Source organism: Mastomys coucha, unplaced genomic scaffold, assembly GCF_008632895.1.
Source record: "Mastomys coucha isolate ucsf_1 unplaced genomic scaffold, UCSF_Mcou_1 pScaffold5, whole genome shotgun sequence".
Classification (NCBI taxonomy): Eukaryota; Metazoa; Chordata; class Mammalia; order Rodentia; family Muridae; genus Mastomys; species Mastomys coucha.
In genome coordinates this window covers 78,723,322-78,736,018 of record NW_022196911.1, presented here as the reverse complement: position 1 = coordinate 78,736,018, position 12,697 = coordinate 78,723,322, and the positions used below count along the sequence as shown (strand labels likewise).

General features: G+C 42.2%; 2 protein-coding genes across 4 annotated transcripts in view; one reads left to right on the top strand and one right to left on the bottom strand.

Moving 5' to 3' along the window:
- Window positions 1-671: 671 nt before the first annotated feature.
- Window positions 672-12,697, bottom strand: part of Slfn5 (schlafen family member 5) — a 13,209-nt gene continuing 1,183 nt past the window's right edge. Inside the window, exons 2-6 of one of the 3 annotated variants that reach the window (XM_031351117.1) lie at window positions 10,617-10,687; window positions 7,868-8,865; window positions 6,789-6,914; window positions 1,808-2,528; window positions 672-1,575 (exon numbers count right to left, since the gene is read on the bottom strand). In XM_031351117.1, coding sequence (XP_031206977.1) covers window positions 765-1,575; window positions 1,808-2,528; window positions 6,789-6,914; window positions 7,868-8,837 — 2,628 coding nt within the window. In that variant the 5' untranslated portion in view covers window positions 8,838-8,865; window positions 10,617-10,687 and the 3' untranslated portion in view covers window positions 672-764. The remainder of the gene's footprint in view (window positions 1,576-1,807; window positions 2,529-6,788; window positions 6,915-7,867; window positions 8,866-10,616; window positions 10,688-12,697) is intronic. The other 2 variants (XM_031351116.1, XM_031351118.1) reach the window with 2 other exon arrangements.
- The window catches only part of LOC116076973, a 4,492-nt gene continuing 2,210 nt past the window's right edge, over window positions 10,416-12,697 (top strand). Inside the window, exon 1 of the mRNA XM_031351122.1 lies at window positions 10,416-10,780. The gene's annotated coding sequence lies outside the window, so the exon portion shown is untranslated. The remainder of the gene's footprint in view (window positions 10,781-12,697) is intronic.

Sequence of the window (12,697 nt, the reverse complement as noted above, 5' to 3'; positions counted from 1 at the left end):
TTTTTAATAGAAAATAAACTCTGGATTTTTGTTTGTTTGTATCTCCCAGAAAAGTCTTGTCTGTTTGACTGTAAAAAATGAGTTTCAGAGAGACTTAAAGTAAATGACAAATGAGTATTTTTCAGCAATAGCCTTTGAAAGGCTAGTTGAACTAGTAAGCACACAAAAAACAGAGATATTCGACTTACGCTTGCATACTATGGTTACTTAATTAAGTGTGAAGTGATGCCAAGCTTAGAATCTGTACATTCTTCCTCTTAGGCCCTCTACCTCCAAACCACTGAACCCATACTTTGGCACTTTTACTGTGGTAACTCTGAGTCTCCACGGGAGGAGCATTAAAGCAGAGTCAAAAGGCAGAGATTCTGAATGAACAAGTCACATAGAAAGCAAAGATCAAAAATAGTAACTGTGTTAAAAACAAGAAAAATATCTGAGTCCACCAGAACATAGAGTCCAGCAGTCCTCTCATGATTAGCTTTTTCCTCCCTACCTTAAACTACTAATTCTTACACACACACACACACACACGCGGCGGGGGGGGGGGGGGGGGGGGGGGGGGGGGGGGGGGTGGAGAGAGAGAATCTCCATGCCAGCTAATTGCTCTGCTGTCTCTTCCTACTGTCTCAATCCCTCATACCCACACTTGCTTGCCCTGAGTGGTGATTGTACATGAAATGTCTTGGTGCTTAAATGTTTAGATCAAAGAGCTTCAAAGACATCTAGAGACCAACCCTAGCTAACTGAAAACTGGCATCTTCCTATCAAAACATAACCTTTATAATATATAGATGTGTCCTTGCCCTGGAAGCCAGACAGAGCAGAACATTGTAGGAAATGGCTGTGTCGAATACCACTGGAATGATCCCAAACACAATACTTCTCTCCATGCCTGAAAATCGGTGGACACTATCCAACAGGACGTGACTACCCAGACTATCCAACCCCTCCCTGACCTGCACTAGTGAACTGGGCTCCTCACCGAGCTGAGACATGGTCCTCCTCCTCATCGCTAGCAGAAGCCTTTCTCTACATCTTTCTATATCTCTGGCTTTAGTGAAAAGAACAGCAACATCCGTGAGGCGATAGCCAGACCTCCAAAGACACTGGCATTTCTCTGCTACATAGATTGCCATCTGCTCCAAATTCATGTTATCAGTAATCTCTAAATTGCCTGTGATATCTGGACCCCATTCAGGTTCTCGGCCCACTGTCAGGGCCTCTTGGGGGACATTTGGGGGAGGATTTTGTCTGATTTGATGCATTATATCTTGAAGATAGCTGGCTATGTTGTCTCCGCTGCGGAGCATTGTGGTGAGCTTCAGTATTGGCTTCTGGTGTTGGAGCTCAGGGAGGCCACTGCAACACAAGTGATTGATCTGAAAGTAATCCAGAAAAATGTAGAGAACTCCTGGGCCATCTCTCCCTCTTTGAACGATGGCTTTTGCCTTTGCATACCAGTTCCCTTCCTCGGTTCGGAAATTCTGAGCTTCATCCACGATGATATGTTTCACGTTATCAAAGGTATTTTTCATGAAGGTTTTCCGTGTCACTGCCTGGCAAGTGTTTTTCCTGCTGAAAGCGTAAGAAACACAGTCAGATTTCCTCAGCTAAGCAAATCAAGTCAGCCCAATAGATAGGAATAGTTCCTGAGCACGGCAGCAACAACCCAGAGCTTAGCCTGTGAAGGCCACACCCACTGAAAGCCACACCCATTGAAAGCCACACCCATTGAAAGCCACACCCATTGAAAGCCACACCCATTAAAATTGCCCACCAGAAAGAAATGAAGAGTCAGGCTGCGTACCTCACAAACCTCTTCAAAGACTGGTTCTCACAGATGTAAAGAATGTCCTCAGCTTGACACCTGAACACATTCCTAATCTTCTCCACGATCATGAGAGCTAGAGTGGTCTTCCCTGATCCAGGTGAGCCATGCACAAACAGCTCTCTGTGCTTACTCAGATTCATTGAAAGCAACCCATACTGTTGATCTGTGAGTAGGGCCACAGTCTCTGGCTCAAAGTTTAACTCTTCATTTAACTGGGGTCTGAACCCAAACAAGATGATCACAAGAGATTGCAACAGAGCTTCCACCTGCTGTATGGTTGTGAAGTTATAGGATTCCGGGTAAACCGACATTCCTAAATCATTCCTTACTCTTTGGTCAGAACCCAACTGTAAGACCAAGGGAATGATGCCTAATCTTCCAGTATAGCCACCCACGTTCACCAGCCTCTGCTTCAGGGTGCGGGCGACTGTCATGGAATAGTGCCTGTTCCCCAGATCCCACTTGTTGCAAATGGTGTACAGGATTGGAACATTGTTCGGGGAAATTAGAAGAGCGTCACAGATGACATCTTGCCTCCGTTGAAGACCTAGATCCACAGCCCAGCTGTAGGAGAAGATCAATATGCCTTGAGAGAAGCAGCGCGTTTCCATATTTATTAAGTTTCTTAGTCCTCTGTAGTCTGAGAAGAGGTCCTTATAGACATCTTCTGGAGTATATGTAATCCCTTCGGGTGACACTACACAAGGAAAGAATCGGAATGAATCAGAGACAAGCTAATAATCACCATTGCTGTGGGAATCTTTCTAGAATAAGCACTCTAACACCAATGAGAGTGGAAGAGAGGAGATGCTACCAGTGGACAAAAGCCAGGACAGTTCTGGAAAACCTTCAAGCCCATGCCCAGTCTGTAATAACACATTACACTCTAAAACCACTAGGTGGAGGAAGCAAGCAAGCAAGATTTTATAGAAGAGTGTGGCAGTTGGCAGGATTTAAAGGGCCAGGACCTACTTATTTATTTATTAGCTGTTTCTCCATGTCATTCTGTTTTAGGTGGCAAGTGAAGCCATGTTTGGCCAACAGATGATCCAAGCAGTGCTTTAAGTAAATCACTAAACAAATCAGTATCGAGCTGGCGAGATGGCTCAGCGGGTAAGAGCATTGACTGCTCTTCTGAAGGTCCTGAGTTCGGATCCCAGCAACCACATGGTGGCTCGCAACCACCCGTAATGAGATCTGACACCCTCTTCTGGTGCATCTGAAGACAGCTATAATGTATTACACTGGAGTGAATGGGGCTGGAGCGAGCAAGGCTGGAGTGAGTGGGCCAGCAGAGGTCCTGAGTTCAATTCCCAGCAGTTACATGATAACTCATGGCCATCTGTACAGCTACAGTGTACTCATACACATAAAATAAAGAAAATGAAATAAATCTTTAAACAAATCAGTATCTAGTAATATTAGTCTTACTCTACTTCACCATTATATGATGTAGATCTGCCGACCTTTGAGTCCTACCATGTGTCAATCAGTCTTAATTATATTAGTAACAAAAAGAAAAGCAATCCTGAGTCTGGGGGTGCCCATAACCAGCTGCAATCAACATGGACAACAATGAAAACAAAGTAGCAAAGGCAGCAAGAAAGAGCCTCTCTTGGACTATTTGAACATTAGTGGGAAGTACAGCTAGGAAAAAAGATAGTTGTAAGTCTTTATGAAAAGAAGAGGGCTGGAGAGATGACTCAGCGGTTAAAAGTACTGACTGCTCTTCCGAAGGTCCTGAGTTCAAATCCCAGCAACCACATGGTGGTTCACAACCATCTGTAATGATATCTGACGCCCTCTTCTGGTGTCTCTGAAGACAGCTACAGTGTACTTAGATATAATAATAAATCTAAAAAAAAAAAAAGACAGCTGGGTTGAGCCTCCAGGATGCCCCTTTAGTTAGCTAGCGGAAGGATATAAGAATAGAGCTAATAAAGGGAGAAGCATGAGCTGGGAGTGGTGGAATGTGTCTTTAATCTCAGCCCTCAGGAGGCAGAGGCAAGTAGATCTCTGTGGGTTTGAGGCCAACCAGAGACACACAGTGAGACCATCTTAAAAAAAGGAGAAGCCTGTGTAAACATGAAGGCAACAAGCACCACAGTCCGTCCGGATAACTCTACACAGTTTGTGTTTCCAAAAGCGAGAGACAAAGAGAGAGAGATGAGGATATAGAGAAAAGCATTCGAGAGCCAACTGGACCCTTGACAAACCCACATGCTGGCCAGTGAGAGCAAACAATCAACATCTGCCACAGGTTATGAGATAGGACAGTCTGTTAGAGGAGAGGCAGCATGAAGGTGGTTTCCTTTGTGAATGATGGAACTGTTTTGTGTTTTGTGACTGTGATGGTGGTTACATGAAGCTATGGGTGTGCTAACATCTAAAACTGTACAAGAATGTCTACCTTATGTAGGTTCATTGTGAGGTCTTTTAAAGATTTTTATATATTGTATGTATAAATATATATATAAAGATGCAAGACACATATAAGGAGTTTTTAGATGAGTACTATTAATAAATGATATAGTGGATACCTATGTGTGCTATTTTATGTATATCTGTTTCTAAAAATTTTGGAGGATTACAAATCCTGATTAAAATATAACCCAAACTATGAATCCTTTCATTAAAAAAAAAATCAAATTCACACTTGGGAGGTAGAAGCAGGCAGACCTTGGTGAGTTCAAGGTCAGTCTGGTTTACTTTGTGAGTTCTTGGACATCCAGGACTACCTAGTGAGACTCTCTCTAACAAATAAAGACGACAACAACAACAAAAATCAAATTCAAACAGAAATCTGTATTTACAAATCAAGGTACAAAAATGAAGCCAAGGATGAGTCCTTATTTCTGTGTTTTGTTGGATGAACAATAGACATTCCAAGTGATAGAATTTTAAACAATTAATTTTTTTTAATTTTTTAAAAAAAGATTTGAGGGTTTTTTTTATGCATATGGATTTTTTTGTCTGCATGAATGGCTGTGTAGTATGTGCATATACAATGCCTGCTAAGACCAGAAGGTAAGATCTGATCTCCTGGAGCTGGAATTTCAAGTGTTTGTTAGTCACCATGTGGGTTCTGGGAATCAAACCAGGGTCCCTACACAAGCAACAAGTGCTCTTAACTGCTGAGCCATCTTTCTACCCCCAAACAATTTTTTAAAGTATTATAGAGAACAATATGCAGATTCTAAAGAAAAATGAAAGGTAGTTGACCATATGGCTGGTACCATAAACTAGATACACAGACAACTTGGACACACCAGTAAAGTTTATATGGGCTAAGAGAAATACTAGTTATCTTTTATCAAAATGGACTGAACTCAAAGTGCATCTTACTACATTTTTTCTATTGCTATTTCAATTTAATATTATTTTTTTGGAATAATTAACCAATGAAGTAAAACAAGTACAAGAAATAAAAATTCATAAATATAGGAAAGGCTACTCAGAATTACCTTTTCTTTTCGAATTAAGAAGTTTACTTAGAAAGAACTAAGCTTTTCCTGCACTTGGGCAGATCACCATCAGAAGTTAGAATCACAAAAAAGCCCACTCCAAGAATGACATTAACATATGAAAGAACAAAGTTATAAAGCCTTGAAATTATTAAGATATACACCACATTTCATTGATTGTAAATGTATTTCAATGTCTCATAATCCACACATCTTACAGTTTAATTAGCAATGTTATTATTCAGAGTTAATAAAGTCATAGATTGTTATGTTTTAGCAAAATGAAGGAAAGATTTATGTGCTTAGCCAGACAATTCATGTTGAACCATGAGAAAATTTACTATTGTAAAATTGATAATTCTCTCCAAATAAGCTCACTGAATATATTGGCCATCAAAATACTATTGGATTCTTCTTTTCTTTTTGATACAACAAAATGCTTCTAAGATTCTTCTAGAAGAAAGCCACCATGGTAAAAACCATATTGGTGAATATGGGTCTGGGCATCTATTTTGGACTGCACTTTGGAAATGTTCATCTAAATTTATAAGCAATTGTTACTACTCAGAATTTATCCTCTGAGCATGTCAGTTATTTGTAGAGAAAAAAGTGTATTATACTGCCTAAAATAGAAAAAAAGTGTTGGGTGTTGTGACAACAACTTTAACTCTGAGATCCAGGACACCTAGGGCCACACAGAGAAACCTTGTCTTAGAAAAAAGAAAGAAAAAGAAAGAAAGAAAAAGGGGTGTGTAGGGGGAGGAAGAAGGGAGAAGGAAGGAGGAGAAAGAGAAAGAGAAGAGGAAGAGGAAGAAGAAGAGAAAGAAGGGGAAGATGAAAGAGAAAAATGGTAGCCATTTTCCACAAGCCATCAAAAGAAGAGAATCTGAAAAGAAATGGTAGCAGATCATTTGAAAAGCTCTAGTTACTTATTTTATCTAGGTAGTTACACAAATTTCATGGTATAATTGCTTACTAAATTATATCTTTGTTCTATATCCTGGCCATATGCAAAGGGTAATAATAAAATAACTAAAACCAAAAAAAAAAAAAAAAAAAAAAAAAAAAAAAAAAAAAAAAAAAAAACAAACCAGGAACACTAGAATGTTTCAAAACATTTTGTAATCAATAAAAGAACCAAGAAAACTCCATGAACAAGATCACGACAAGATGTGTCTGGACATAGTCCACACTCAGCCCTGTGCTTGCACATGGCGCTAGTGCACTCATTCTCACTGCTAATGTTGAATTCTACAACTATATTGCAACATACTTACCAATTGTGGTAATGGTTGTAAGCCATCATGTGGGTGCGGGAAATCAAACCCAGGTCCTCTGAAAGAGCAGCCAGTGCTTTTAACTGTTAAACCATAGCTCCAGCCCCTGTCTAAACTTTCCATAGGTGGTTTTGTATGGACATTCAGATCAAGGCTTTCCCCCTCCAAATATGGGAACAATCAACCTATTCCAAAGTGGCCAGGAATGACAGGTACCTGGAAAGTAATCCTTCTGCAGTTCCTCCACACATTTCAGATACTTATGTATGAACACAGTCCTGCTGCAGGGTGTGGTGTTTAGCATGCTCCTCCTGGGGATCATCTGAGGGAAACTGGGAAGCACTGAGAAAACATGAAACAACAGTTGAGTATACAAAGGGCAGACTCCACTTCTTAGCTAAGTCGTGTTAAACTCAAAGCTGTGATTTGCAGATATTTGCATTTCCGGTGCAGATCAGCTGGAAACCAAACCCAGGTTCTCTGCAAGAACAGCCCATGCTCTTAACCTCTGAGCCACCTCTCCAAATCTTTAATATTTAATCATATTGAAATAAAATTATTTTACGTTTTTAGAATACTAGTTTATGTGAATAGAAGATGTGACGGTCGATGGTATAGGATGCTGAGTAATTTTGAAATGGACCTTTTTGTTTGTTGGCTTGTTTGTTTTGTTTTTTTTTTTTTCTTTTTGTTTGTTTTTCGAGACAGAGTTTCTCTGTGTAGCCCTGGCTGTCCTGGAACTCACTCTGTAGACCAGGCTGGCCTTGAACTCAGAAATCCACCTGCCTGCCTCTGCCTCCCAAGTGCTGGGATTAAAAGCATGTGCCACCACTGCCCAGCAAGGAAGAAGTCTTAACATGACTTCTTATGAACATGAGGAAAGCTGTGCCAGGCGTTCACACCTGTCACCCAATACTCTTGAAGACTGCAGCAGGAGGGTTTTGAGTTTGGGGCCAGCCTAGGCTAACCTGACTCAAAAAATTAACAAGAAAAGAAAAGATGTGGAACCAAAGTGACTGTTTCAGATTGTCCCTGCATCAAACCTCTAATGGGACTGCCATTCTGATGCATGCAGAATATTCAAGAAGAATAGTCAGAGGGAAGGACAGTGACCTACCATCTGTAGGAATTAATATCTTCCCCAAAATTCCAAAGAATTTCACATCTCTCTTTTCTCTCTATCATCCCATGCCCGGCCCTGCCCCTGCTCCTCCTGCCTTGCCACATACCCCACCCCACCCCACCCCACCCCACCCCCCAGCAAACATTTTATCATTTCCGTCTTGTTCCCTGACCTGGGTCGGTTTCTATCATCCAAGAGGCCCAGTCATTTGTGGTTAGCTGCTTCATATTATTGTCCTTTATCTCCCAGGAATCAGGTGCTTTGGCAAATGCAGCACAGCAGAATGGTTCTACCCTGATTGCACAGACATACCCATGGAGGGCCTTCTTATCATAAACTTCAAGGAATTTGAGGGCATATTGCACTTTGTGGTTTTGTCCACAGAAGTGATAGACAGGCATCTTCCTGATACAGGCATCGATAGTAGACAACAAGTTGGGAGGATTTATTTTTTCCTTTTCACATCCAATGACTTGACGGGTCTCATCATGCACACCAAAAAACACATAGCCCCCTTCAGAATTGGCAAGTGCAGAAACACACTTGGGAAGTCTCTCTCTAATGCCCTGTGAAAGGTCTGCCGAGAACATTTGAAATTCAACGTGTGGGGACTCTGTAAAGTTGAGTTGTTCCAGGTACTGGAGCTGCGGGCTATCAAACAAATCAGAAGCTTCCTGTAGATTTAGTGAGACAGGATCACCACGATTCTTAGGATCCTGGACCTTTCTGAGGAATGACAGGGCTTCTTCAGAATCCATGACTTCAGTAAATGTCCCACATCTGTGGTACAAATTGGAACACAAAGTTGCGAGCCGCACGTGTGAGGCTGCCACATCCCACGAACTCACATATATTAAAAAGAACTTTCCATGCAGCATCTCGTCTAAATGGTTTCTAAACAATGGTGGCAGATTCAGGCCTACTCCATCCCTCTCAAAATCATAGTCTCCGTTCTCAATCTCAATCCTGACCACTCCGCCACCGGAATTCAGTAGAGCGCACACGGCTTGCGAGATAATTTCGTTCTGTCTCATCCGGTGAGTGGCGTCCATGCCCACCCTTTGCGTAACCCCAAGGGTGGCTCTTCCTCCATCCATTATACACTCTGCAAAGTTCAGTTCCAAATCTGCCAGGAAACTCATCTTCTCCGCCTTTAGCTGAAACCTTTTCCTGAAACCCAGAGAGATAGAACCATTAGACTAGAACAAGAACAAGCAGGTGGTAAATGAAGTTTAAGGACGTCTTTCTAAAGTTGGCCCGTTATCCCACATAGCTTGAGGCCAGCTTCATGAAAGAGGCTAAGTCTGTAGGATGGCCACTTTCAACACAGAAATAGCCACAGGGAACTGCTCGTTTGAGTTTGCTTGCTTTTAAAAATGTATTGTGCGCATACCCTGGCCAGTGCCACAGCATGCACAAAGAGGTCAGGGGTCAGTTCTCTCACACCTTGTGGGATTTGGGATAGAACTCAGGTCATCAGGCCGACATGCAAGCACTTCTATTCACTGAGCTATCTTACCAGATCATATGCTGTGGTTTGGGGGACTATTTTGGTCAAGTTCTCTGAGTGGCAAAATCTCTCGAGTCAGCTGTAAAACCAGAGAAATTTTCTAATAGTACTTGTAGACTCCAGGAAGGAAGCTTCCTTGATCAAAAGCAATCTGTGTAGTATGCTGGTGTTTGTTGTCTTGCTTCATTGCTGTCTCTCTCCACTGATCAAGACTAGGAAATTTCTAAGTTTTTTTTTTTTTTAGTCCAATGTGATTTTATTAGTAATTTATCATTGTTACTATCAAAAAGATATTTTTTGAATCCTCTGATCCAGGTGGTTACTATTTGTGTCAAACAAAAAAAGTTACACGTGGACATGTACACATACACAGGTAGACACACACATGTATGCACGCACACACTCATAGAATATCGATGCACTGCAAATCCGGTTAGAAAGGCAAAGGCAGATTTCCTGCAGCTATGCCTGGCAGAGTTTCGTGAACAAAATTAGTAACTATTTGGAACAATAAGGCTGGCAATTTGATGCAGACCTTAGACGTTTAGGAAGGTGCGTGATTTGGTAGCATACCTCTAAGAAGCAAGTTTGTTTGTTTGTTTTTTTCCTAGATGAGTAGTGTTCTAGAGATAGAACACCCTGAAGAGCTGTCAGCCTACAGGAAGAATGAAAACTCTCTCCACACCTGCATCTCATGTCACCAACCTTTGATCCCAGACCCATCCATCTGTGTCCTCTCAAGAGGCTGGCTGCAAGCCAGAGATGACTTTTTAGATCAAAGCTAGAATCTCATGACAAAAACTCAAGATAGATGGAGACCCATATCTGGTTTTTATTAGTGACCTATGATTCCTGGTCTAAAGGACTCCAGTTCAGGGAGAATTGCAAATTCGCTGGTCTATAGGGCCAGTTCTGCCCTGCAACTCTCATTGTTATGCTTAATGGGGCACACAAAAGAGAGAAGAGGATAAAACGGAATAGGCTGACTCCACCCAGGATGCTGCCCTCAAGTGAGAAGCATTAACAAAACTGAAAGAGTAGCTGAAAACTCAGTAAAAGAGAACTGAGTTGGAGGCTGGAGCAATAGCTGCTGGAGCACCGACTGCTCTTCCAGGGGTCCTGAGTTCAATTTCCAGCAACCACATGGTGGCTCACAACCACCCATAATGAGATCTGATGCCTTCATCTGGTATGTCTGAAGACAGCTACAATGTACTTATATATAATAATAAATAAATCTTTAAAAGAGAGAGAAAGAGAGAGAGAGAGAAAGAGAGAGAGAGAGAGAGAGAGAGAAAGAGAACTCAGTCACCGCTCACCACATCAGTGCAGAACCAAGCTCACCACATCAGTGCAGACCCAACAAGCTCCCTCCCATCGGCGAAGCACAAGAGGCTTGATGGGTACTCACCGGGCCAAAGGCTGAGCTCTCGAGCTCGTGGTGAGATGGTGTCTTGCTGGAACCTCCAGAAAACTGTGGATCTTATTAAGAACACTCACTTGAGAATGTGATATTGATTCTGAGCTAACTATAACTAGAGTCAACCACCATTGGCTGGATCTAATAACAGGAAGGTGAGTTGAGAAGCTTGCTATGCTTGGGTGTGGTCTGGCTGGGACTGTTATTAGTGGGGAAACAGGCAACCTGCTAGAAGTGGCGCATCCTTCATGATTAATTTAACATATTTGGCTTCCTGAGTAGGAAGTGGAGGCAAAATTAAGGAAGTTGCCAGTTATTAGCCAACCAAGTTTTAAATAATCAGGGGTTATGGTTTGGTTGCTACAGAGTGTGTGGTCAGATTCATATGTCTCTTCCTCAACATTTTCCCTTGGGTTAGGCAGACGTTTCATATACATGACACTCAATGCATAATATAGGAAAGAAAGGGTGGAGAGATGGCTCAGTGAAAGAACACTGGCCTTCTACAGGGCCTGGGCTCAAATCCCAGTCCCACATGGTGGAAACAACTGTCTGTAACTCTGTCCCATGGAATCTGACGCTCTCTTCTGGCTTCCACAAAGGTACAGCATGCACATAGTGAACAGACATACATGCAGGCTAAATACCAAGACCGATAAAAGAAAATAATGATGCCCTTTTAAAACTTCATTTATTTTTACTTTATGAATCTGGGTATTGAGTCTACATGTATGTATGTGCGTGTGTGTGCCTGTGCAGGCCAGAAAGGGAGTTAGATTCCCCAAAGCTGGAGTTACTGATGGCTGTGAGCTGCCTTGGGAGAGCTAGGAATCAAGTCTTCTGCAAGAGAAAGCAGTGCTCTTGATTGCTAAGCCACCTCTCTAGCCCCAAGCAAATTGAGCTTTTCTGAATATAGAAAAGAAAAACTCAACACACTGAACTATAAGAATTTCCCTTCTTGGGAAATTTTTCCACAAGAAAACCAACAGAGTCAACTAACGTGGACCCTTGGGGTTCTCAGAGACTCAACCACCAACTAAAGAACATTCCTTGCGAGTGGGAGACCCTGAGTTTTCTCCCCAACACTGCCAGAAACCAAACCATCTGCTGTTTTGCTTTTTGTTTTGTTTTGTTTTTCCTGTAGAAATGAAATCTAAGAGAAAACCAATGGCTCTAATTCTGCATACTGCACTTTGAGACTTTCTTTTTTTTTTTTTTCCGAGACGGGGTTTCTCTGTGTAGCCCTGGCTGTCCTGGAACTCACTCTGTAGATCAGGCTGGCCTTGAACTCAGAAATCCACCTGCCTCTGCCTCCCAAGTGCTGGGATTCAAGGTGTGTGCCACCACTGCCTGGCGACTTTTTTTCTTTTTTTAAAAACAAGGTCTTACTATGCAGCCCTGGGTGACCTAGAACTATGTGTAGACCAGGTTGGTCTTGAACTTCTGGAGATCCACCTGCGACTGTCTCTCCAGCGCTGGGATTAAAGGGTGTAGGTCTCACTTGGCATTTTAAAACTTTTAAATGCCTCTAATCTCTATTTTCCTTTTCCCTTTCCCTTGCTTGTTATAAGTTTATGAATCTGGATATTGAGTATTAGACCCACCAAGTGCCCTCTTGGTGAAAACCTACTGTGCGGTGAGAAGAGCAGGCTTTCTAAACTGTGCACCACAGAAGAGAAGCCTCCTCCCCTGCCTGGCAGTTATGTAAGAGCAGGAAGTAATTCCCTCGAGACCTTGCAGAGTAGTTTTTTCGTTTTGTTTCATATTTTCACCAACAAAATAACCCTCCCAGGCATTAGAACTTAGAGACTGCCATTTGGGTCCAGCAGCGACTCCTGAAAGTCCTCCTGCTACGTCAATAATTCAGAAATGGATTTCTGCTTCCCGATGGGCAGAACTCCTGTCTCATCAGGAAAGCCCAAGGTCATTTCAGTCTCTTCTTTCACTTTCACAGAGATAGCGGCATTTAAATTTTAAATGCCTTCTGGCCTTTAAACCCTTCCTTCTGGCTCAGAGTGGGGTCGGTCGCACTAAGTCACTGCTCTGGTATAGGTCGAGACACAGGAACCCTC